The sequence below is a fragment of the Phalacrocorax carbo genome, chromosome 21 (genome assembly GCF_963921805.1).
Source record: "Phalacrocorax carbo chromosome 21, bPhaCar2.1, whole genome shotgun sequence".
Taxonomy (NCBI): domain Eukaryota; kingdom Metazoa; phylum Chordata; class Aves; order Suliformes; family Phalacrocoracidae; genus Phalacrocorax; species Phalacrocorax carbo.
The window spans coordinates 2,560,086-2,585,536 of record NC_087533.1 but is presented as its reverse complement, the minus strand read 5'-3'; the positions used below and the strand labels follow the sequence as shown (position 1 = coordinate 2,585,536).

General features: G+C 54.0%; 1 protein-coding gene and 1 long non-coding RNA gene across 26 annotated transcripts in view; one reads left to right on the top strand and one right to left on the bottom strand.

Annotated features, from left to right (window-relative positions):
* LOC135316698 (uncharacterized) lies at positions 1–20,999 on the top strand. Of its 19 annotated transcripts, none has more exons than XR_010375956.1 (13): positions 12–213; positions 464–754; positions 932–1,043; positions 1,479–1,592; positions 2,955–3,199; positions 3,771–4,053; positions 5,366–6,307; positions 6,995–7,181; positions 16,192–16,639; positions 17,025–17,240; positions 17,850–17,947; positions 18,977–19,065; positions 19,193–20,999. It is a non-coding gene; the product is annotated as an uncharacterized LOC135316698 (long non-coding RNA). The 19 variants fall into 19 exon arrangements; XR_010375957.1 differs by lacking the exon at positions 17,850–17,947 and adding an exon at positions 6,720–6,787; XR_010375965.1 differs by lacking the exon at positions 17,850–17,947 and having other exon boundaries at positions 14–213; positions 5,366–5,985; positions 6,126–6,307.
* ST14 (ST14 transmembrane serine protease matriptase) overlaps positions 19,544–25,451 on the bottom strand; it is a 25,361-nt gene continuing 19,453 nt past the window's right edge. For all 7 annotated transcript variants that reach the window (XM_064470981.1, XM_064470979.1, XM_064470977.1 and 4 more), the window contains 9 exons: positions 24,890–25,020; positions 24,500–24,604; positions 23,437–23,544; positions 22,910–23,023; positions 22,701–22,829; positions 22,132–22,318; positions 21,704–21,978; positions 21,286–21,422; positions 19,544–20,746 (listed from right to left, as the gene is read on the bottom strand). In XM_064470981.1, coding sequence (XP_064327051.1) covers positions 20,585–20,746; positions 21,286–21,422; positions 21,704–21,978; positions 22,132–22,318; positions 22,701–22,829; positions 22,910–23,023; positions 23,437–23,544; positions 24,500–24,604; positions 24,890–25,020 — 1,348 coding nt within the window. In that variant the 3' untranslated portion in view covers positions 19,544–20,584. The remainder of the gene's footprint in view (positions 20,747–21,285; positions 21,423–21,703; positions 21,979–22,131; positions 22,319–22,700; positions 22,830–22,909; positions 23,024–23,436; positions 23,545–24,499; positions 24,605–24,889; positions 25,021–25,451) is intronic.

The window sequence follows — 25,451 nt, the reverse complement described above, 5'->3', positions numbered from 1 at the left end:
CCAGAGGCCCCCACAGAGCAAATACCTAACCCTGGGGTCGCAGCTTTAGCGCAGGGAGGTGGCGTGACTTGCACGGAGCCAGGAGCCAAACGCAGGCAGCGCGACTCCCGGTTGGGCTGGCTCGCTGGTCACCTGGGAGCCGGCCCACGGGGCGGTTGTATTTGGCACGGAGGAGGCTGCGTGGGCGGCCGGCTGCACTGGGTGGACGTTGGGGTGTGTATGTCTGTGTACCTCTGCAGGGGCAAGGTGGGTTTGCTTCAGGCCAGGCTTGGCTTGGGGCCAGGTGCGGCTCAACCCAAGCCTGCCAATTAGGCTAAACATGAGCATCTGGCTGGGCTTGACTGCTGCTCCTCGGGGAGGAGAGGTGGCCAGCCTTGCCCTCTGCTTGGTGAGCTGCTGTGGCTCTTCCTGGGGAACGGGAAGCTTGAAGGAGAGGAGCTCAATGGGGAATACGGTTTTGCAGGAGCTGATGTGACCCAGGCTGAAACTCCTCCGCATCAGATCCAGGAGAATGAGGTGCGCTGCTCTCAGGGTCCTGCGTGCAGGAAAACCAAGGGGCAAAGGGAGTAGTATGGTGTAATGCTGAGCTCCAAATGCTATTGGATTTGGGGCGGGGGGTAAAGCTGTGTAGTGACTGTATTTTTATGTCATCGTGCTCTGGGGAGTAGAGAGCTCGGCAGTGCTGCTGGGAGAGGAGGCAAGGGGGGATGTGTTTGAGTTTTTGAAAAAAAGCCCTCAGTTTGAGAAAGCAAAGGTAATTGAGAAAAAGCCTGAGTTGGGGCCAGGATTGAAAATGCAAATCTCAGTTTTGCAATTGCAAAAATAATGCAGGGTTTCTCCCCACTCCTTAGTTTCCATTTCTAACCTGGCCAGCTGCTGGAGCCCTCCCCTGGGTGGCCAGGGATCTAGAATCCCTTTTCTCTCCCTGAAGCAGGGGCAGATAACTACAAGAAATGGCTGTCCTGAAGAAGTGAAGCTTTTATTGGAGCAGCTCTCTGTTTTGTATCCGGATGAACATGCTGAGAGGACAACACGATCAGAAGGTACCCTAAGTGCTGGGAAGATGCAGCTGGCACGAAGGCTGTGAAGGGTAGGGGGAAGAATTTACTTGTGTGAGCTGCTTAAGATGCCTGGGAGGTGGGCTGGGAGGGCGAGGGCGCTGCTTTGCGCAGTGCCTTTCGCCTGCGCCACAGTCGTGCTAGTGCTGAGATCTGAATAGTTTTAATTTTATTCCTAATTATCTGTGCTGTGCACAGATCATAAAAATCAGTGATGTGGTTGCCCAGTGGAGATGAAAGCTGCTTACCTGACGTGTACGGTGAATAACAATGAGAATTAAGTTGCACGTTTCAGAATCATTTCTCCCGTTCTAGATGGATGGAGCTCTGCCACAAAACGGTGCCTTTCCTTAAGCTCTGTCTGTTTCTTAGCACCCACGTCGTTAACTTTCATACGGCTTTTCCATTTGGTTCTCTCAGCCTTTGGAAGCCAAGCGCTCGGAGATGGCTGCCCGGCATCTGTCCGTATTAGTTGTGAAATGGGGAAGATTGTGACCCAGAAGTATGAAATTTGGCAGCGTGTGCTGCGAGGAGGTACGGTGGTTGTTGGGGTCTCTGAATTACAGGGGGGCACGTGTTACGTTCCTAGGCGTAGCTCTGTGCATGGCATCACTAATGGAGAGCCCTCCCGGGACAGGGGAAATGGAGGTGGTGGTCATGGGGTCTGTGTCTTTAGGAGTCACTTTTGTTGTCTGATACTAAGAAAGGAGTGGTTGTCATGGTTACCGGCCTCCCCTTCCTGGTCTTGCCAAATGTCTTCTCCGGAGCCTCGGGCTTGGAGCAGGATTCAGTTTTTCTCTCCTGTTGAGATCATGCTTTGATGTGAGCGCCTTGAGTTTCAAGCGTGCCTACCTTGGCACGCTGGTGTGATGCTTACGTGTGCTTGGCTATCTCAAGCGCCGTTTGTGCCCCTGTCCTCTTACTGATTCTTAAGAACAGGTGAGAAGCAAATGGAATAAAAATGGCCTCTGGGTATGCTTAGGGATGCAGCCCGGTGTCTGGGAGCTGGGCAGGGATGTGGGGTGTCTGGGTGGACCTGTGGGCTCTTGGTTCCCCGTACCGTGCCTGAGCTCAGGGGCTTCGTACAGTCAGTGCCTCCTGTGGAAAAATGTTTAAGGGATCAGCAAAGCTCTGTCTTCCCTCTCATTCTTGTTTTCTATGTTCAAACCACAGCGTGTCTAGTTACGAAGCGGCCTGAACTGTGGAGGTCAGTCTTTACAAACATTTTGGCTTGAAACGGACTTTTTTTTCCCTCCCCTTTTTTTTCTTTCCCTTTTTCTCTCGAGTGAGAGGTGAACAGACTACCGAGGAGTGTGTTTAGGGGTTTTTTGAGCTGGGTTTGGTTAGCATTGCTTTAGAGAGTGACCTGAGCTCTGAAAAGGGGCTCCTGCAAGTCCCACGTAGCAAGGGGATGGCAGGGATCGCAGCAAGCCATGCTGTAGAAATTCTTGGAGCAGGAGGAAGGTGAAGAGTCTCAAAGGAAATGTGAGGTCATTTCCCTTTTAACGTCGTACATTTCAGAGATACTTGAACAATTAATCAATATCTAAACCTGCAGCCCATTATAGGGCTTGGCAATGTGTTGGTTTATAGCCTAACAAATGGGAGCCTGCCTGTGCTAATAGGTTGAATCCCTGAGCTACAATAAAGGTTACTATCACATGTTGAGTGACAACGTGCTCCGCCCTGCCGCTTTTGAGATGAGGTCAATTACATTTACCATTTATGGTAAAGATATTCTTCCAATTAAAATGACAAGGATGCAAGGAATCCACTTTTGCTTTCTTTATTTTAAACTTTTTAAAAGTAATAAACATTACCAAAAATCTGGGAATGAGGGGCAGGGGAATCTCTCTGCATAGGCAGCCAAGTGTTACAGCAGAGCTTTGGCTTCAGGCGCCACGGCTGCTGCTGAGCCCCTCCATAGCCCATGCTGGAACATCTGGTCCATCTCACGACGGAAGGTCAGCGTGAACCAGGCAACCGGGTCTGATCCTGACTACTGCACGAGTGCCTAGACTGTGGGGGCTGAACAGCTGCCTCTGGTGTCCTGAGCCCGGGGCTGGGAGGCTGCATAGCTCGAGATGCTCCTGGGGAAAGAGCTCAGCTTGTGAGGTCGCGCTGGGAGGCGCAGCCTGCAGGTGGGCACCCCCCATTCCCCTTCGACCTCCCGGATGGCTTGAGCGCCTCTGAGCAGAGTGCTGCGCTTGCGGGCTGCCTGGGCTTCCCCAGCCCTCCGAACAGGGACCTGGGGAGGTGGTCTCGGCACGACAGGCACGTGTAAGGAGGCCGTGCGGCTGGGGCAGCGACCCCTTTCTGCTTTGCTAGCTCTATAGCTGGTGATGCTGGCCGGTAGTTATTCCTCTGCCCTGCTTACCTGCTTAAAGCCAAGCCTGGGGGTCTCATGGGCAGGCTAGTTAATCCAAAGAATTAATTTTCAGAGAAATGTTCAATTTTTTTGTGCACATCCCCTTCATTTTCCAAAAAAACCAAATCATGCTGCTTCAACTTCTGTCTGGAAGCTTATTTGGAGTAGTGGGCGGTGAGCAACCTCCAGCTCCCCTGTTAACTAGCCTGGGCCCCTCTGGAGATGGAGCTGACTGCCGCCTTTGTGCGATGGATGCGCGTGACCCCGTGGCGGTGGCTTGGTGCGGGCTCTGGAAAGGGTAAAGGCTTGAGCTGTAGCTGGGCTGTGAACTCCTCTCGTTTCAGTCTGTTCTCTGAAAGCCCGCAGAGTGGCAGTGTGAGCATCGGTGCATACGAGCTTGGGACACCAACCACGCCACTGGCACATCGATAGCGGGTGGCTTTTCCAAGACTCATTTATCAAGGCCACAAAGCAAGCTGTCGGTGTGAGGAGGCGCATGCATACCTTCTTCCATCCCATGTAATCTCTCCCCGCTAGGCTGCGTGGCGGTGATGTCCCCTTGAGCTGGGACACCTCTCAAAGTTGTTCCTTGAGGCAGAGAGACCTTTTACTGACAACAGATCTTTGGTAAGTGACCGATATCGCGCATAACCTTGTCGTACGGTAACTTTGATTTTCGTCTCGGTAGCTTCGCACGCTGAATTGATGCGAATGAAACTTTACATACAATTTCCATGTACAATCCCTTAGACACAAACTGCAGTGCAAGTCTTGAGGTTAAGATTGGACCTAGCCACCCCTAAGCTCTACCGGGAGTTTAGAAAGCAGGAGGGTCTACTCTGGACCTCGTGGCTCAACGGGAGGGTCCTCCTTACCCTTTTGCCTCCCTGGTCTCCCTCTGAATCATTCGAACTCGAGTGTAACTCACTTTTCCTTTGTATGTTTCTTCCATGCAGTAATTAATAGGGTGACCTTTTAAGCTGTACTTGTACAACACCGTACTAAAACCACTTCTGCCAATATCTCTGTCGGTGACCCCTTAGGTGCTCGAAATCGCCTACTCGTGTCAATCCCACGCAGTCGCCCGGATCCTGAATCGGGATTCGCGACGCTCTGCTTTAGGGGTTATCAGTGAACAGTGTCGCAGGACTGTAAAGGCATTAGTCACTTAATTAGCATTAATAGGGTAATTATTATCTTAATAAAATGACTGATTATGACATTGAAGTTGTATTTGAGGTTTAACAGCTGCTGCAGCCTGACTGAATTGTATGTTTGTTAATCCTCAATGAGGGTGTTCTGTTTCACAAAGTGATGTTTATTTAACATGCAATAAGTGTCTTAGTGAATCTCTATTAAAGGCATATGTGGAAACCTTAATTTGAAGCATTACAGAAGAGAGTGAGACTGTTCAATTCATAAAATCCCATTTAAACGCTGAGCTCCAGACCCCAGCCAGTGCCAAAGCAAACCGTATCCTGTGAGCTCTGTGCCAGATGTCTCATGTGGGGTATACTCAAGGTCCAAAGAAAATAAGGTCTGAAGGGAACAGTTTGGCCATCGAATCTCCAATCCAGCCTATATAAAGGGGTTTCGTTTCCATTCAGGAAATACAAACCTCTTCCATATGGATCCTGTTCAAAGCCTGTTTGCTGAACAATTCTTCCCAGCAGCAGCACTTCTCAGTAACACCTACGCCTGTGAGCAGAAACTAGATCTGGTGGGAAGGTTTGGGAAATAGCCTAAACCTCTCTCTACGTTTCTGAGAAAGAAGCGACAGTAAATCAGTTAGAGGCGTCTCTGGGTGTTTTGTGTGGCACCAGCTAGGGCCTAGCTTGGTGTTGGGCACCGGAGCTATTCTGACGGTGTTCGGGGTCAGATGGGAGATGAAGCCTTAGCAAACCTGAGTTTATCTTTCTTGTGTGTCCTGTGACTTTAGCTAACTTGCTACCGCGGCTCGTTGTGGTCTGGGCAGGATGCTCCAGGATATTGGGGGTTTAACCTTCGGGAGACTGAGATGGTGTCCCTGGACTGACTTCGCTCTGAACCTGACCTGTTTCTTTCTGGGTGCCTCGGTAAAGGTATTTTGCAGGTAGATGCATGTTCACTTTGCCTGTGTTCCGAGACATTTGGACAGGAACCAGGCCTGAACTGGCACCACGTAGCAGCGGTGAACTCAGTTAAGAGGTGGGATCCTTTAGTGCTGACTTGGCACTCAGTTAACAGCCACAGGACTTCCAGTTGGCTCGGGCATAGGCATAGCGCATGCATAGACGTGACACAGGCTGCATCTTGAGCTTCTTCAAGTTTTGTGGCAATTCGGCTCCAAATCCAAACGTGTGAACTCTGATGACGACCTGCTGGGCCAGGACCAGGACATGTGCTCAGCTCTCCTCCCACCTATCCGTGAACCCTTCCTGCTGGGCGAGGGAGGGATGGGCAGCCTTGGCAGCCTTCGCGGTGTGAGCTGTGATCGCTTTGGGTGAAATGCAGTAATTGGAGAGGGACCGACGCTTAAGGCTCCTGGCAGCTATTGCCAGCCCTGCGCTGTTTCCTCAGGTGAGGAAACGTCATCTCTGTGAAACACTTTTGCTGGGGTGAAGCCTTCTGCGTGCCTGTGTGAGGTCATCTGCTGTAATAGTAATGTCTCGGGTGTTTTCTCATTACAAAGGTGGTTCTGAAGTATTGTCCTGTCTTAGAGAAGGAAACAGAGGGGCTGAGAAGATTGCCCGAGGCTATTTGACAAGGCAGCACAGGCTGGCGTAGGAGCTGTCTCTTCTCCAAGGGAGGCTATTCAGATCCTGTATGGACAAGACTCTCTTCTCCCTCATCGTGTCTCCTGTTGTCTCTATCTCATGCTTTCCTTCAGTCATGGTGTAAGGTATGGTTGACTTTCCAGCTTGCTGAGCTCTCCTTCCTGCTCTTGACCCCATCCCTGGCCTAGGTGCCAGTAAGCCCAGCAGCAAACGGCCGGGCATGCCGCTCCGAGCCTATACGAGCTTGGCTTGGGGTGGGAGTCTTGCTGAACACATCCTAGCCACAGCGTGGGGCCAGAGACGTCGCCGCTCTTGGCTAGCAATTTACCTTTCCCTGCTTGTAATCTCTTCAGGGCGGCAAGCCAAGCAGGCCCATAGGCACGGTCGAAACATGGGATAAATATTCCGAGTGGCTTGATCTATAGGAACAAGCACATGGGGGAGGGAATGAGTTCATCTCCTCCGTGCTCTTGGCCGCGGAAGGGCAGTCCTTATATTTCCCCCGCGTGCCGCGGTGGGGTGATAAGCTGGTTGCAGGGAGAACGCTCTGTCCCTTCCCTGGAAGAAGAGATTCATCTGAACCATCCTCCCGGGAGCAGTCCGTGGTAGGCAGCTGAAATTTTCCTTTTCCTTTCAGCCCATGACTGCTAGGGAATATCCCGTCCCTTGCATTGTCCAGAATAGTTCCACTGTCCAGCGGGTTAGTGTGTTTCTGTATCTGTAGGCTGGCTGTTTCCTTTCTTGTGCTTTTTAGCTGCTTTCTCCCAAGTTGGTGCCTCCAGCCCTTAATAATTTCTCGTTTCTCGGTGTAGCAGGTTATTGCAGCTCGCCTGCAGGAATACATCTGAAATGAAGCAAAGGACATCTCTGCTCCTTCCCTGCCTCTGCCCCAGCCCCGATGACCGTGGCTGTAGTTGTGCTGTGGAACACGCGGCCCCTCCAAAGCACCTCTGGTAACGGATCGAAAATGAAGTGGATCCCACCACCTTGACTTCAAAGGTGTCTTAATTTGGTGTCTAAGCCAGTCTGCAGGCTTTCTAGTCCTATCAGTCCCATGGGGGGGGTGGAGGGGAACCCAACAAAACAAAAAACAAACCACACAAAAAAGTACAAAAGCTTGGAAAAGCAGAAGTTACAAGTTTTACTGACTACAGCTGCCCAAAGAGGTGGGGTGAGATCGGTGCGAACTCGTGTGCAACAAGTTGGATCGAGCAGTGAAAAAGGCACATGGCGAGAGGTGAAGTGATGCTTTGTTACATTAGATGATGATTATATATATACACACACAATATATATTTATATATAAAAGATGTCTCGGCTTTCTGGCGCAGAGAAAGAAGGGTGGATGAGAACTGTTTGGGGGACAGGGGTGAGGTGGGTGTTTTTGAGAGGGAAGGAATTCCATTTCTGATGGGGAGCGTTTTAAGTTTCACTCGCTTTCCTCTGCTATCGCTTCCCAGCTCAGGCAACATTTCTGTTCCGCAGTGTGCTTGCCCAGGGCTATTGTATATGACTGTTTAAACAGTGTTTAAACAGCCGTAAGCCTGTTTATTTACTAAGGCTATAAATTATCTTGAAATCAGAATTCATCATCCTGCAAATACTTCGTTTTAACAGGCAGGCTGGCTCTCTGCTAGAATGACAATAGTAATGGACCTCCTCGCCGCTCTGCCAAGTCTCTGTCAAGGGCAAGTGTCCTTGCATGGGCAGTTGCTGCCTTCCAGAGATCCAGGCAGGCTCAGGGGGCTGATTTCTCTTTGAGGGTTTATCTGCTAGCGTATTGGGGAATGCAGCGGCCAGCGCGGGTCTCTGATGGATGAACCGTGCGTTCGAGTTATCCTGTGCTTGCTGGGATTTCCTCGGAAACTAATGATCTGTCCAGTCCAGTATCTTCCAGGCGTTAGCAGCCTGGAAGAAAGCATGAGAGGCTGATATTAATCAAGGAATGAGCTTTTCCTACCGGAGTTTTCTTCCTCACCCCAGCTGGTAATAGGCAACTCTGTTTCTGAAGAGCGTGGCTCTTAAGCAACAACAAAACCAGCAGCATCCTCTTCAGTACTACTGGGGTTGTTTCCTTGACTATTAGCTTTTCTGAGGCCTCGGACTTAGTAAGTACCTGGAAGAATCTGAAAACACGTAATCAAGACAGTTCCGCTATGCTAAGTGTAAGTTCCTTGTCAGATGGCTTCTGTCTCAAATGTTTGAGCTTGGAGATTTGACCAGTCGAGATTAAAAGCCTCTAAGGTGGCTGTGGTAAACTCAGTGGTTTTTGTTGTCCTGGCTGTTGCACAGGCTGTGGGTTTTCCTGTGGATGCTGAGGTTTCTTCTCCCGTTAGAAGCCTCTCCTCACCTCAAGCTGCGTGCGGTCCCAGCAGTCCAGGCCCCAGATGCTGTTGTGTGAGCTGTGTTGATCGGGTTGACTCACTCTGGCAGGCTTGGTAGCAACTCTTAATCATCTGACTTACCTGTTCTGTGATGTGTAAGCTATCGCCTCTGCAAAATTCTGGAACCACAAAAACTGGAGATGGGAAAGATCTGAGGTCATCCAACTTCTCCACTTTCCCCCTATGGGGGAAGGCTTGTTCCCTGCACTAGATTTTCCTGTACAGGGTCCAGTTTTAAGTGACTCAAGCAGCAGGGTTTTCATCGTTTCCCTTGGGAGCCTGGCTGATTTCTCACCATGAGAGATGTTTTCCTAATCTTCCACCTGATCTGTTCCCCTCCTTGATTCCAGCCTCGAACTGGAAGAGTGGACAGGGCAAAGCTTCAGTGGGTTAATGCTCACTGAATTACTTGAGGACTGATTAACTCTTTCTGGGTCGCTTCAATGCATGTCCCAGATAAAAAGGCTTTAGAAAAGAGCATGTTAGGCTGCCGCTACGGTCATGCTTACCTTGCAGACTGACAAGCATTGATAGTGTAGGTAATGTAAGTACTGAGAGCTGAGGTTCTTTATAGGAGTTATAGGTTTGTGGGAGGCTTTCTTCTACAGAATATAAGCATACTTGCAACTGGTGGAAACTGGGAAGACCAGCCCTGAAATTTTGAGCTAAATGGCAAACCAAACACGTGGAAGAGGCTGTTTTTTAGGCTTTGCTTGTGCCTAACACTTAGAAAAATCAAGCCTCTTGACTTAACAAGCTGAGGATTTTCCCATGGATCGCTTTCTTTGCTTAGCCTGTCTGTGCTGCCAACGCCATGTAACCAGTAGCTTGACTGTAATGCTGAAGTAATTCTTAAAATATTGTCTGCTAAATAGATCGGTCATGATGGGATCAAGCCATTTTCCATGAAAGACGAGTGGGATCAGACCTTGGATACACTGTCAAATGGGAGCCTGCGCAAGAAGGGGGAAATAAACGTTTAAAGCGTGGCCATGCAAGGGACAGAAACTAGAAGCAAGTCCAATGGTCCACCACTAAGATAATTCCAGAAATATTTAGGGCAGGGTGGAAAGTTGGAAGCGGTTAAGAGGTCTGCGGTAGGGTAGTAAATCATGCGATGGGAAGCTTTGTTTTTTTGTCGAGGCTCGCTTGGGAAACCGTTTCATGTTTCATGAAACGAGCATTGGGGTCTTCAGCCCTTATTCTCCCCCCTGGTTTGACCAGGCATAGGGAGCGATGCTGCATTTTCACCTCTGCAAGGAAATGGAGGGTGGTTCGTGAGTCTGCGCTCCCCTCACGGCCCTGCACCACGCACCGGTCCCGCTAACCTCTGGGTGCAAAGGGAGGAACCGCTGCTTCTGCGGGGAAGAGAGGTTTCTCTGCCCTGACGAGCGCCGTGGCCATGCTGCGGGGGCAAAGCCAAAGGACATGACTAATGGTAACAAGAAGAACCACCTTCGGCGCGGCCTGATTCACCCGATCCTTGCGCAGATGCAGTCTTTCCTCCAGGAATGTTTGATAGTGCAGCGCGCACCGCTGAGATCACCCTTCTGGCAAGTGCCTGCTGTGGTATGAGACCCAGTCATCTGGCAGCACGTTGCTTACTGCAGTCTCCAAGGCAACCCTCCATGCTGTTCTTCTCTGGAACCTCTGCTTATTCGTAAAGAAGCTGTCATCCTTCTTACTGTAAGTGCAGCAGATGTGAAAGGTTTTACCTGTGCCAATGAACTCTAGACCAGGACACCCTTGCTCTACGGGGCGATGGCGCCTCGGGCATAGCGCTTCCCACTGAAAGAGCCTGTCCGTCTGCTCGTTGTGTCACCAAATGTCTGTCTCTCCTGCCAGTTACCCTCTCTGCGTGCTCTCCGAGCCTGTGGCTGCGTCTGCAGCCAGCTCTGCTTGCACGAAGAGGAGACTGGGCTGCCGTGAGGATCGCTGGAGATCTCTGCTGAGGCAGGGCTGTGCAGCGCCGGCCACAGCAAGGATTCATTCCAGATGATGGATCCCAAGGTGGATTTACCAGTCCTGCAGTTGTTTGTAGCACTAGAACATTGATGCTCCTCGTAAGGAAACAACTGAGCTGCGGCTCAGGCTGTCGTGTCCCATAGTGGCTTCTCTGGAGCAGAAGCTGCCGGTTGCGTTGCTCTGGAGGAGCAGCCATGCTCTCTGTCGTAGATGTTTAACCAGGCAATTACCTGCCTCCAGTGTCCCCTAAAGAAGTTCTTTGACCTGCTCTAAGAGAGGCTGTAACTCGGGTAGTGCGGATGCCTTGTCTTCCGACTAGCCCTGAAGGACGCTCAGCACTGAATAGAAACGAGCTCCGTCAGTGTGATGCTGACCGCTGCCAAAACTCCGTCTGGAACTGCAAGGCTTGAAGTCTCTCTTCTCTCTCCGGTGGCTTACTGAGAGGCTGCTCTTACGTCGCCTTTTCAGGTTCATCTATTGGTAATACAGAAACTGGGGTCTGGTGTTTTCTTCTTGCTGAGGGGGTTGTACTTTGGGGTGAGAAAGGGAGGAGAAAAACTCCCTGTTTCCTCCAGAAAGACACCCCCCACTAGACTGTATATGGACCCAAGAGCATATCTATCAAGTTTCGCCTGCTTAAAAATGGGTATTTAATGTGCCTTCTTGATATTAGGGTCATCGGTGTGTGGTAAGAGACTCCAATCTCGGAGGGAGACAAAGCCACTGTCTCAGAGCAGCTGAAACGCCCGACAGCTGGACTTAAATGAGGTGATGGTAAGAGATGGCTTAGCCAAAGCATCTCGTGTTCCCCGTGGGTGACGGTGTGCTCCTGAACTCTGAAAGCTGCTGTCATTCTCATCCCGCACTGTGAGCCTTGGAAGGGAAAGGGCTGGATTAGGTGCAAGCTCTGGTTCGCTGCGCAGGTGGTTTGCTTGTCTGCTCCCTGTCGAGGGGCATTCCTGCTGCCTTTCTGCCCAAGTCTGTGCTCCCAAGCCCGGGCAGACCCTCCACCCAGCACACCCCAGGCCCTGCTCTGCTCTACCGGCCCTGGCTTTCTCCTGAGGTGTCTGCCAACTGCGCCAGACAGCCGGGCTGCGGCGTGTGCTCGGTCAGGCGCTCCCCAGGAACTCCGCGGCGGCTGCCGTGTCTGCAAATAGTGTCACTTGGTGTTTCCCAAGGGGGACAAAAGGTGTTTCCCTCTTGCTGTTGGGGTGGTGCTGCAACACTAATGGGACAGGAGGCGGGAGCTGGTTCACCCACTGCATCCAGGACCTGGGCCTGGGGAGGGAGGGAAGGAGGGGGAACCTGCCCTTCCAGGCTGCCGAGCCCCAGTTTAGCAGCATGATCCGGACTGGAGCCGCTGGGCAGAGAAACCAAGCGAGGCAGAGGCGTTCGGCACTTACAGCGGGCGTTCAGCCACGATAAGGTAAGAGTTTGACTGTGAGGTAGAAAGTCTGCCTAGTGGATTGAGGTCATTGCTGTTGAAGGATGTTATGGAGACAATCCACTTACAGTCTTGGCTGCTGTGCTGGATTTAATTTTTTCTATTATTTTTTTTTTTTCCCCCTGCTCATCTCCCCATCAGTGAGCTGGGGAATACGTGTGGGAAACAAATTAGCAGACAGACAGTGGCATGTGAAGAGATTCTCCCTGCTGGCACGGATGTGATTGCAAAGCCGTAATACAAGTGGTGATTTGAAGGCCAAAGATAACTTGCTGCAAGGCCTAAAATGGTTTGGAGGAAGGAGGCAAGAGCTCGAGTCTACTGGTTTGTGAGGGACATTGGGCGCTGCACAGCTGCTTTTTTTTATCTAGTTGCTTCCTTGAGAGGTCATAACCAGTGGGGATGGGCTAGCGTTACAGCACATGGTAGTGTGAACTGATGCTTTACTGGTGGGCAGGCGCATGTGTTTGTGTGAAAGGCTGTTGTTTCCTAGGTAAGACAAGCCCTAAAATGCGTGTCCCCCCGCTTCAGCTCTGCTTGGGCAACGTGCAGGCTCTGCATCCCCACTGTGCACGTGCTGGGTGAGAAGGAAGCGAGGTCTTCTCTCAACCTTGCCATGCTCAGCTGCAGGAGCGAGCAAACAGGGTATAATGGATGTAAAGGAGGATGTGATCCTGTATGGTGAGGTATAGGTAGTGGGGCTGCTCTTTGTGAGGACCAAGGAGATTTGCTGGGAGAAGGGCCAGCCAAGAGCAAGGGGGACTCGTGGCGTGCGTGGACGCCTGGGGCCAGCCAAGCAGAAGGGCAGGGGAGTGGGCATCGGCCAAGCAGAAGGGCAGGGGAGTGGGCATCGGCCAAGCAGAAGGGCAGGGGAGTGGGCATCGGCCAAGCAGAAGGGCAGGGGAGTGGGCATCAGCCAAGCAGAAGGGCAGGGGAGTGGGCATCGGCCAAGCAGAAGGGCAGGGGAGTGGGCATCGGCCAAGCAGAAGGGCAGGGGAGTGGGCATCAGCCAAGCAGAAGGGCAGGGGAGTGGGCATCAGCCAAGCAGAAGGGCAGGGGAGTGGGCATCGGCCAAGCAGAAGGGCAGGGGAGTGGGCATCAGCCAAGCAGAAGGGCAGGGGAGTGGGCATCAGCCAAGCAGAAGGGCAGGGGAGTGGGCATCAGCCAAGCAGAAGGGCAGGGGAGTGGGCATCAGCCAAGCAGAAGGGCAGGGGAGTGGGCATCGGCCAAGCAGAAGGGCAGGGGAGTGGGCATCAGCCAAGCAGAAGGGCAGGGGAGTGGGCATCGGCCAAGCAGAAGGCGAGCCGGCACGAGATCCGGGGCCGGGAGGGCGGCGGGCGCCGTGCCACATGTCATGGAGCGAATGGCAGCCCGGGCACGGAGCAGAGCGTGGCACAGCCTCTGTGCCCACTGATTGTGGTGGGGCACAAAACGAGCACAGCCTGCAACCTGCGGCGTGTCAGCCTGGAGCCCTGCAGGGCGGCTCTCTGAGCAAGGCTGAGCCTTAATGCCGTACCTGGAAAAAAACTGAAGTCTTCTAGGTGGAAAAATGGTAAGAGAAAGTGCTTCATGTGCCCTGGGTCAAATCCTCTTTGACCCCAAAGGGGCTTTTGAAGCACCCAAGACTGCTGTGGGTGTGAAACTGCCTGGAATAGCATGTGACATCTGAGAGGGCAGGGTTTTGGAGCAGGATGGTCCACGTAGCTCAGGGCGCAGAGGCAGACCCCTAGCCTAGTCCTCTTGCCGTGCACGTCCATGGGAGCAGCTGGGCTGCCCCGGCCAGGCTGTGCGAGAAGGCTTTCCAAGCCATTGTGTGGGATGTTTTCCTTTGATTCGTCAGCTGTAATTCCTCCCGAAGACCTGGCGTGTTTCCTGGTGGTTTGCCTCCTGCAAGTCATCTGTTCCCATTTGGGACCGGCCGCTCGGGGTGCTGACCTCCAGGCAGCCTTGCCTGCCTTCTCTTCCAGGGGATGCAGCCTTTCCTTTCCCCCCTTAACCCCCGGAGGTATTCCAATAGCTCCCAGCAGCATGAAATCCTCTCTCCTCCCTGTTCCCTGACCCCGTTGTTTGCGTTGGCTTCCTGGGGTGAGAGGTTGCCCCCAATGATTGCATTGGGTTCCCTGATCTCTTTACTTTTCTCACAGTTTCTAAGACGACCGGTGCGACAAGACGCAAATGTCAGACCCTCTTATATTTTGTGTGCCTGGGGACAAGTCTGACTCTGCTCCACCTCCAAGCTGCTGCTGGATTATACAAACCCCTCGTGTTGCCGCTTCTCGGTGTGACTGCTAACAGTTCCCATCCCAGCACCATCCTACCCCTGCTAGCTCTGAGCACAAACTGGGGCTGGGTTTGTGTTGCCTAAATCCCGTGGTATCAGAAATGAAACGCAGCACATGGCGCCTGATAACTCATTTCTTTTTAATGTGAAACAAGTGGAGGACTGTTTCCTCTGACACCTCCGAGTGCTGAGGCTGAAAGTCTGCAGCGGGGGAGTAGTTTGGGAACTGCTCTTGGACTGGGTGGGGAAAAAGAGGAGATCAAGTGGGCTGCTGGCCATCAGCAAACTCTTGGACTTGGACCTTTTAACCTGAGGGATGGGACTTTCCAGGCTGATTCAGAGCTGCTTTTCCCCCCAAAGTACCTCATTCGGGCACCTTGCAGGCAAGGCGAGCTGCCTAGCTCTCCATCCAGTGCTGCCTACGCTGGTTTCCCTTCCCTGCCCACTCATTCTTTCTCCTCTCGGCTCCCTCCCCTCTGGCCTTTGGGAGAGGGGTCTGGGGCTCGAAGCCTGCAGACCTGCCCCTTCGCTGCTTCCCTGGAGCTCCTTCCTGGTGATGCTTCGGGAGCCCTTGTGCCTTGGCCGAGAGAGACATCTAGTGGGGTCGGAGCTCAGGGACCTGGCTGGGGTGGTTTTACTTCTCACATTTTTATTGATAATTTTTTTTTTAATCCTTACAAAGGGCTGGTTTCTATAGGAGCAGGAGCTGAGTTTTCTGAGTAGTCCTGCTGAACTGATGGCCTCGGGGCAAAGCGGACCTTTGGTGGGCCAGTTCATTGGGTGTTTTTCTCTCACTTGGTGCTGAGAATCTTGGTTGAATCTTGCTTGGGGCTCTCGGTTCCCCTGACAGTCTCTGGAGGTGGCTGTCCTCCGGCGAGGGGGTGTTTTCTGTCCTAATCTTGTGTTGTGACAAGGTGTGTTGGGCCCTCGGGTAGTCACTGGTCACCACCTGGGTGCTGAAGGAAAGAGTCTGCCTTCACAGAGGGGAGCACCAGAGAGGAACACGTCTGTGAAATGGCGCTGGGATGGCAAAAGGACCTGTCTTGGATGGATCCAGGCCTCTGGGAGCCCCCCGTGTGTCTCCCAGCTTCCCCAAGGCAGGGCTAATCTTTAATGTTTTGTCTCTTGCCGAAATCCTGCTCTTGGCACTCCTCCTCCCCCTCTTCTCGCTCTAATAAGCTGCAATAAGCCACCAGCAGTGGCAGCAGGGAGGAAAGCACATGAGGGGAAGGATTTCTGTGCTCTCATGCACGGCTGGGGAACGGCGGGGTTTGTCTAGGGCAGAAATCACATCTGCCTCGCCGCCGGAGCCCGCAGGTCTCTGGTCCCACGAGGTGCCTCCTAGGAGGAAGCAGAGAGGTCTTGGCATTATCTTTCCTCTCTAGTGTGGCAGCGGAGGAGGCCCCAGCCGGGCGGAGGGAGCTGCGTTTGGTGCTGGGGAAGGCTCAGCAGGTGCAGCCGTTCCTGTACCGTGGAGCTTGGGTAGACAGGGAGGAACATGGGGTGAGCGAGAGGGCTTACAGAGAGGTGCAGCTGCCAGGGAGAAGGAAATCGGATCCTCTTAGGAAAGTACCTGCCCCTTCGGTCCCTATGCACCCTTCCTGGGGCTCCTGCGGGTCAGCCGGCAGCACCCAGGGTGGGAACTGGGTGCCACTAGCAAACCGGAGCGCACTGCCGCTTCATTGCTTCGCTCTTGGCTCCTGTACGTGCCAGGGTGTCGTGGCCGGAGGTCTTGGACACCCCAATGTTACCTTGCTCTAGCTGGGAGGGAGTCACAGCTCCGTGTTGGCACCGGCCAGTCCTCTGGAGGTGGTGAGCACGGAAGCTGGGCAGCTTGGGAACCAAGCAGTTATTGCACGGCTTTAAAGCAGTGAGTTCTTGCAAAGGTTTTGGGGTAGGGCGATCATTGTAATGCCAGCTTCCTCCCTTTTCCAGGGAGAATTGCCCTCGCTTATCTCTCTGTGCAATGGAAATACCCCAGACCAGGTTATCAAACCCTGAAGGCGGATTTAAGGGCACTGGGCTTACTCTGACAAGGGGAAGGTGACACTGGAGTCAGCTGAGCCACCCCGTAATGTTCTCAGTTCCCAACCACTTCACTGGTATCCCCTTTGCCAAACTGGAGCACCAGAGACTTCAATCCAAACAAGACCCCTCTTGAGTTACAGGCACAGTAAACACATGTCCAAAGCGATGCGAAGAGCGAACGCGGTGTTTTCATCTCTGCTTGCCCCCTTGTGCGTTGGGTGATGTTGCACAAGGCTTGCAGTCACCCCCCTTCAGCAGGGTGGATGCTGTGAGCTGCAGCGGTGGGAGGAAGGAGCCCGTCATCGCAGATTTGCCAAGAGGTTTCTCGGAGCAGAAGCGAGTGCAGCCTTCCCAGGTAATCAGATCCAGGTTACATGCACATGTTTGGGGCATAGGGGAAATGTGCTGGCAAAAGCAAGGATGAATTTGATGCCTGAGCCAAAAAGGCTTTTAGGAAATCCACCACCACTCCGATAATTCAGGGCAGGTGATATTTAGCGTGATGGCTGAGGGAGCCCCAAGGAAGGGCTGAGAGGCTGAGCCGGCCTCTCAGAGACCCCCTGCCACTGAGGATCGGCGCTGCCTGGGATGGAGCTGGCTTCCCCAAAGCCCCTCATGTGCTTGGTGCCTGTCTGTCGTCAGGGCTTTTAGGGAGGAAAAGAGGTGCTGTGGTGGGCCATGCTGCACTCAGTAAAACAAAACCTGTCTGAACACGCTTTGATTTGGTTTTGCTCGTGCAGGATTTACGCTTCTGTTGGGGAAAAGGACCTCTTGCACTCCTCTTGCTCGGCCCAGCTCTCCTCCTGGCTGAGGCAGGATCCCAAAGCCCCACGCATGGGCGCAACGGAGAGCGAGGAAGCATTGCGTCTCGTGCTCAGCAGGTGATGAAGCATCCCACAGCAATTCCCCTGTGGGCTGGTGCCAGGGAGCCAACCACCAGGCTTCGATGCCTTCGGGTGAGCTGGTTTACTCCTTACTTTTTTTTCTTTGGCACCCAGTCCCGGCAGGATTGTTCTGTAACTGATGTGATGAAGCGCCCTGGGACACGGGGGGAGCAGGCAGGACTGGGCATAATGGAGGGTGGAAACTTTGGTGGCGAGCGTGATGTTGGGACCTTTGCCAGTAAGATAATGTGAGGAGAAAAATGGGATGGGTTCCCTGTGTGGTTGGTGCGGGGAGGACTTGTATCCCTGGGGGGGGGTTGGATTTGGCTGTGGTATTTAGCTAGCAAGGCTGTGCTGGCCATGCTGGTACATGGAGGAACTGGTGTTCCCAAATATTCCACGAGATGGGGTGGCTGGCGTGGCTCTTGGTACAGTCCAGTTGGCTCCAGGAGGCCCGGACAAGGAGTGCACGATGCCAGCATCCCTCGTTCAAGACACTAGTGCCATGGATGGAGGTTCCTGGGGTGGGGTCCTCGGTCCCCATTATCCCAGGTGTCTCTTGGATGTCATCTATAAGCCACCAAGTGGAGGGAAACCTTTTCGGAGGGGATGTGTCTGGGGAGGGTTAACTGCAAACTGGGACACTGTGGAACTAAACCATTCGTGCTTTCATGTGCTCAGCGCTGCAAAGCGGTGCTTATTTATCCTCTCTGTGCCCTGCACGGACCCTGGCTCTGACAGCGGCGTGGAGGGAGCTGCCTCTGGACAAGGCAGGGCTGGTGAGTCCCGTCCAGCACCACCTGCCTAATGCCGGCAGGCGTTCAGGGCTGAGGTTCCTCTGCCGCAAGCTACCAGCCCGCATGGCGTCTCTTAAACTGCAGCTTTTTCAGAAGGGATCTCCTGCTCCAGCACTGCGTGGCTGGAAGCCCTCAAGTGCCCCACCTGAGGGGAGGCAGCTGTAGCCCCCCAGCATGGGTTTCTGGTCTCTTATGGATGACAATGGGTCAGGAGCAGTTGTGGGAGGTGGGAAGCAGCAGTTTTGGGGGTTGACTGACTTTTTCTCTTTCTCAATTTCTGCTTTTGTGATACCATTGGCCTGGTCTAGGCTGTGGGGATCAGCCAGCGCAGGACTCATCTGGCACCCGTGCCTGGAGCCCACCCCAGCGATGGGATGGGAGTGGGGGTCTGGACAGGGTTAGGAGAAGCTGCAGGAATTGGGGCAATGTGTGCAGGGAGGGAAGCGGGAGCAGTTTGGACACAGAAGCAGCAAATTACTTCAGAGCTGCAAGTTGTGCCTATGGCAACACTTTTGCTGCTGCTGGGGAAAACAGAAGGGCCGAGTCTGGCCAGCTTCAGGGGAGGAACGCAGCAGTGTGCCATCAGCGGCGTGCGTGCCCAGCCTGCGGCGTGCGTGCCCAGCCTGCGGCGTGCGTGCCCAGCCTGCGGCGTGCGTGTTTTCTGCAGTCCCAGCAGTGCCCAACCCCTGTGTTGGCGAGATCGGGTGCCCCCCACACTGCAGCCACCCCCCCTCCTGAAGCGCTCTGAGGCAGAGGCGCCCTTTACCAGAGCATCTTGCAAATGGTTTTGGGGAGACTGTGCCGGAACAGGCAGTTTTCTCCCCGATGTGGTGTTGAGCAGAGGGGCTGCAGGGTGGCCGTGGTGCCCAGCCTGACCAAACTTGGGCATGGCCAGAGACCAGCGGTCAGCGAGCGACCACAGTAAACACTTTTTACATTGCTGCAGCACTGTATCATGTTTCTGTTGGTCGCACAGATGTAACAGCGTTCCCTAACTCTGTTTCTGCGTAGGGAGATCTGAGACATGGACTCTCCTCCTGCGAGCCCCTGTGCCCGGGAAGATGCGCCAGCCCTGCCATCGCCCTCTCTGAAGCTCAATGGTGAGATTGCAAAGCAATTAAAATCCTCCCATCTCTGGCAGAAAGAAGCTGGCAGGAACAGAGCAGCTGTTTTTTGTTTTTGTTTCGTTTCTCTGGGTTGTTTTTTTCCCTTCTGCTTCTTCCCAAGAGCCTCTTTGCCCTTAGAGGGAAGCAGCACAAGCTCCTGCCAGGCTGATGCTGACACAGAGGATGAGTCGGCTGGGCTGGGCTGTGGGGATGATTCCTACAGCTGCCTCAACCACTGCTTAGTGTGACCCTCAGCGTCAGTCCTGGATCTCCCTGGACCCTGAAAATGCTGGCTGCTCACTTAAGGGTGCCCAAAACAGCACGGGGGGTGGGGGCTGCCCTGCAGGGGTTACTGGGTTACAAGGTTTTACTTTGAGGAACTCAGCTCTGCCCTCAGCAATGGGCATCTGTGCTGCAGAAATCCCAGGTCAGGACCGCTCACACAGAAGCTCAGGAAGAACCACACAGAGTATTAGAAAATATCCCAGTTTATTAGAGCATCTCCACTTCATATAGAGTTTTACAAAACAACGTATTTACAGGCAAGGAGGGGGCTGACTGAACTCAATTGGAGTGTGCTCTTCTCAGGGCCACGCTACAGGGGAAAAAGAAATCAAATCACACAGTCACAAGTCACATTGTTGTGTATTTCTTTACAAAACTAAGAAGGGACTAAGACTTGTGTTGGCCGTTGCCGGGGACAAGCTCCAGGACCACATTCGCGCTGCCCTTCTGCTCGTCGCAGCGAGGAAGGGGACGCGGCCGAGCGGCTGGAGCTCAGGGGAAGACGCGCCAGCTAAACCTGAGCGGAGCGTTAAGGCGCGGCGCGGCAATGCCAGCAGGCCCGGGTCGCGGCGGCAGGCGGCCGTCCGCGCCAGCAGACCCGCGCCGTTTCCCTCGGGGTGAGTGACGGCGTGTTTCAGCCACGCTTTTTTCTCTTTCACTCCGACAGCCTTGGACTCAGTGCGAGCAGAAGCTAAGGCAGAGGACGGAAGGAGGAGACCATGGGCCGGGACACTGCCAAGGGAGGGATTGCCCCAGAACCATGGTCAGAACTTCTTTCCCTCTGCCCCCATGACTGAAGACTAGAAAAAGGGGTGCGGACGGCAGTTTGAAAACAAAGAGCCGCTATTGTGAAAGCGTGTGTGTTTAGAGGCAAAGTGTTTGCCTTGTCTTTTTCTTTAATTATTTATTGAGTTTAATTTTTATATATAACCTGAATGACCACTCATTCAAGTTGTTCATGGGAGCTGCTCCGGCTTGCCCACAAAGGGAAATTTCTTATATTCCAAACGTTGATTTCTAAGCTGAGTTGTGGGAATACTCGGGGCTAAACTACTCAGCTCCGGCCGTTCACTACGCACGTGGAGTCCCAGGCACTTGCGGCGAGGTAGAGGGAGGGTTGACGTTCACAGTAGAGGCTGTGCGCTGCCGGGAGGAAATGACAATCCCAAGCGTCTCTGCCCGGCGGTGTATAAGAGGTGTCCGTGTCCACGCAGGGGTGAGCGTGTCCCTAAAGGCCCGTCTGTGCTTTGACCCAGTCTCGCAGGCTGGTGAGCCGGCTGTAGACGCCAGGCTTGTTTCTCTGCGCGCAGCCGTCGCCCCAGCTCACTACACCGGCCAGGAACATCCGACCGCTGGGCTCCACGCTGACCAGTGGCCCTCCAGAGTCTCCCTGCAGACACAAACAGTCGCTTAAGCACCAACCAAGCCAGGATGTTGTCTTAAGTTTGTGATTTACTCTGTTTATCACTTTGTGTTGATCACTAATTCCAGCCAAAGGCCAAATAAGTGTTTCTGAGATGAAGTCACTTGTCTGTACAGTTTCCTGGCTGTTCCCTGATTTGAAAAAAAAAATTGTACATATATCTGATGCTTATTGCTGTAAATATTTATTTCAGAGTGCCCTAATAAAGAGCTAAACCCGTGCCCTGCCTTGCCAGCTAAGGTTCTGGGTAACAACCTGGAGCACAGGTGCACTGTTCTAGCTGCTGAGACAGTGTTGAGACCAAGTCATGCGTCGATGCAATTTGCTGCTCACACCCATTCCAGCTTGTCTGAATCAAGGAGGATCGATGTAAATTTGTTGTATATTAAGTACGGGGCTAGGAGTGGAAGTACCAGAATAAAAAGGGCTGAGCAAAGGGCCTGGCTTCCTCACTAAGGCTCCTCCTCGCAGCAATAAACCCGAGTGCCGCCGCACCGCTGGCCTACCTGGCAGGCGTCCACGCCGCCCGTCAGGATCCCCACGCACATCATGCGCGGCGTCAGCTGGTCCTGCAGCAGCTCGTTACACACGGTCTGGTTGATGAGCCGGATTTCTGCTTTCTGCAAGATGGAGGCGCCGCTGCCTGCAAGGAGGGAGGTGCGGCGTAAGTAAAAACACACAGCGTTTCCCTCCCCTGTGCACTTTGTTCAGGCTCTGAACGACCAACTCATTGCTAGGGAAATCCCCATTGCAACAACCTGCTTTTTCCTAAAACCTCTTTTCCAGCAGGGCCGAGACGTTCACCAAGGGAATCTCGTTTGAGTCCAGTCTCAAGGCAAGCTGATCCATTCAAATTGCATCCATCCAGCACCCCCCTTTTGCCTTGTTTTGCCGTGTGCAACACAAAGCAGGGCCAGCGCTCACCTCCTTCCGTGGTCGCTCCCCAGCCGGTCACCCACAGGTCCTTGCCCACGGGGAAGTTGTGGGTGGCATCGGGCAGGCAGATGGGCTGGACGACGGAGGAGAAGGTGGCGGGGCTCTGTAGCTCCATCACGGCAATGTCGTAGTCATAGGTGTAGTCGTTGAAGAAGGGGTGGGAGATGATGCGCTTGATTTTCCGCGCTTGCACGTTGGCGCCGTTGAGGTTGCCTTGGTTGGTCAGGCCCAGGTAGGCTGTCCATAGGCTGGGGTCCGAGTACCTGCGTGAGTCCCAGAACACAGGGCAGGGTGAGGCCCCATCTCACAGATGTGCTAGCTCACTGTCTTACACTGTTTCCTAGAAGTGCCTGTAAAGCTGGGGTTTTTTTTTCTTATTCAGGCAAATGTCTGGAAAGGGAAGGGCTCCCCCCTACCTGATGCCCTGCAGCTGGAGGAAGCAGTGCGCCGCCGACACCAGCCACCTCTCAGAGATCAGCGAGGCCCCGCAGATGTGGCCCTGGCCCTTGGTGTGGAGGCTGACCTGCCACGGCCATTCTCCCACGTCCGAGTTCTGCCCGCCGACGATCCGCGACTTCCTCGTGTAGGAGCGGATCCCGCAGTCTGGGGTGGGGAAGGGGTGCTTGGTTACTCCTGTGCCTCTTCAGCACCTCCCCATCCTTCCCCTGGGACACCTCCCACAGCACAAACACCACATTACCCACGTCAGGGATGGCTGATGCCATCAGCATGGGAGCAAAAACACTAAGTTTGCTAAACCATTTACTAGCCAAGTCAGTAAATGTGCAGCGAAACCCCTGTATTATCCGTGTAAACCCTCTCTAAACATCTTGAACACCACAGATGCTCCACACACTCTGAACATAGCTTGATCTGAAAATAGCCAAGCTATCGCACAGAAAAGCCATGGGGCTCCCCCCACAAGCATCGCTCTAAGAGGTCAAGCCCAGAAACCTGTGTCCCCCCATTCCCCCAGGGTACTCACTGCAGTTGTCCTCGTCAGAGTTGTCCTCGCAGTCCCGCTCCCCATCGCACTCCGGGTTCTGCTTGCTGATGCAGGGCCCGCTGCGGCATTTGTACGTGTATTCCTTGCAGGGGACTGTCGTGTGGGCCACTGCAGGCAGGATGAAGGGAGAAGGGTTAGCCCCAGCAGGCTGCCTTTGAGGGGAGGTCCCCGCCGCAGCCCACCCTCACCTTTGCTGCAGCTGCCCTCGTCGCTCCCGTCCCCGCAGTCGTCCTTGCCGTCACACTTCCGCGTGTCGGGGATGCACTTCCCGTTGCTGCATTTGAAGCTGTCGGCTGCGCAGCCTGGGGAGAAGAGCAGCTCCTGAGAGATGGCAGGGCACAAAATCCCACAGTAACTCCAGCACGTGGTTGTGTCCATCTCCCTCCCGGAGACAAGTCAAGTCCCTGCAGCTACAACAGACGAACGCCTATTTCCTGTGTCCCCAGTCTTGTCTGCTCTAAATTCCACACCAACACTGATTTATACAACCCTTCCTTTCCCAAAAGCCCACATGTTTCCTACACCCCTGCTCATCCGAGCTCTCACGCGAGGCGCCGGTGTGGGCTCTAGGATGCTGCACCTTGCCGTGCCCTGCAGCAGGCTGGCATCGTGGGTTTCTTGCCCGCTCGTTTCCAGCACAGCACTGGCCCTGAGCCGCCATCGCCCCCCTCGCCTTGCTCAAGCCCTTTCTGTCCCCGTGGGGTGAGTCTCTTACTGCACTGCAGCTCGTCGCTGTTGTCCCCGCAGTCGTTCACGTTGTCACAGACCCAGAACTTGGGCTTGCACCAGCCATTCTGGCACTTGAACTGCTTGTCGGTACAGGCTGGAAAGGGAGAGCGAGAAATCAGGGGAGGGACCTGCAAAGGCACCTGTGGAGTCCCCAGCGACCCATCGCGCCTGCCGCAGCATCACGGGGGGAGCCTGGGCAGCTCTCCCAGCAGCGGGGCCAGCGCGTGGGACCGAGCGCGCCAGAAAGCAGAGCGACGCAGCACACACGTATGTGAATACGTAACGCACTTAGGCTAGAGCACAGCATTGCCACCGCTCTGGAGAACAACAGCATTTGGAGCGCTGTAATGCCGTAGGTGGTTGTGGCTGAGGCTCACATGGCACCAGCCTAAGAGCAGCAGGACGGCCAGAGGTGACAACTCAAGCGAAGAGTTTGCTACAGCCAGTGGGAAAGCACCTGAGGTTCCCAGATCACGGTGCTGGCAGCCAGGCCAAATGAGATCCCAAACCAGGGGATCCCCTCCTCTCTAATTAACTTCAGACCCTGGACAATAAAACTATCTGTGAGCTAGCTCTGCTCACCCAAGAGGAAAACTTGTGGCACAAAGAACCAGCTCCCACCTCTCACATGGGTTTTCCAGATGTGCTTTGCAATACCTGCCCGGTTTGGTAATAAAATACATCCCTTTTACCACCCAGCTCAGCCAGATCCACACCAGGATTAGAGAGAAAAACACATTCCCAGCGGGGAGGGACTGGAAAGGGAAGGAGATTCCGCTGGGAGAGGTCTAGATTAGCAGGAACCCACAGCCCCTACGCTGGGAAAGGCTCCCTAATTGATCCCCACGCCGAGTGCCTCTCACTAACAGCAGCCCAGAGGAATGAGGCAGCGCTGCTGTTAGTGAGCAGGGAGACCGGCAGCTGGTCAGCAAAGCCTCAGCTCTAAGGCTTAGTTACCCAGAAGGAGCCCACAGCAAATACCTGTGGCCACCCCGGGGCGGCGCGGCCCTTCCCGTGACAAGCCGAAAAGAACCGAAAGGCAGACTTACTGCAGCCTCTCTCATCGCTGCCGTCTACGCAGTCCAGCCACCCGTCGCAGCGCATGCTTCGGTCAATGCAGCGGCCAGTGTTGCAGGCAAACTTGCCAGGGCAGGCTGAAAAGGGATAAAATGACACATGGGCCTTCCAGCCACCCCCTCTACGTCCCTTCCCCAAAGCACACCATTCTCCCCACGGCTGCTTACAGCGTCCAGCGTTACAAACACCTTTTCCTCACAGCAAAGGAGGAATATAAGGAGGTTTGCGGGAAAATAAGACATGCTCCCATCCCCTGGAAAAGCGCGCTTCCCAGTTTACAGGGCAGCGTAACCGCAGAGGAGGGACAGCCGCCAGACCTCGGGCAGATCGGTTCCCCCCACAGCCTCAGGATTTCGACTCACGATCGCTGGAGTCATAGGAGAGGTACTCAGCAGAGAAGCCAGTGTCCGTGTAGGACTGGTCTGAGTGGAACCGGACCTCTATTTTGTTGGTTGTACTGATCACCACGAACTGGGAACGCTCCCCGCAGTACCTGCAGGGACAGACAGCAAAGATGAAGGGGAGAAGGGCAGCCCTTCTGCCATCCCTCACCTCCCCATCGCGCCCCCGGGCAGGTACGGGGGCAGGAGAACAGCGAGCAGGGCTGATTCCAGCACGAGCTGCGGGACCTCGAGCTCTGCACACGGGAGTCAAATTTTGCTGCCAGTGGCAGAAGGTTTGGGCCAGTCACGACCACCACCAAGCTGTGACCTTGGAAACGACTGGGAGGGAGTTCATCCAAATCCCTGCCTGACACAGGGACTGATGCCTCTGATCTCAGATCTGCCATGTCTCGGATCCTCCAAGGCCGCAGGATCCCGTCCCACCACAAGTTGGTGGGAATTGCTTCCACCAGCACCGCTGCAGGACCTAGCCAGGGCCATGGATGCAGGTGCTGACTTTGGAAACCCTCTCTCTTCAAGG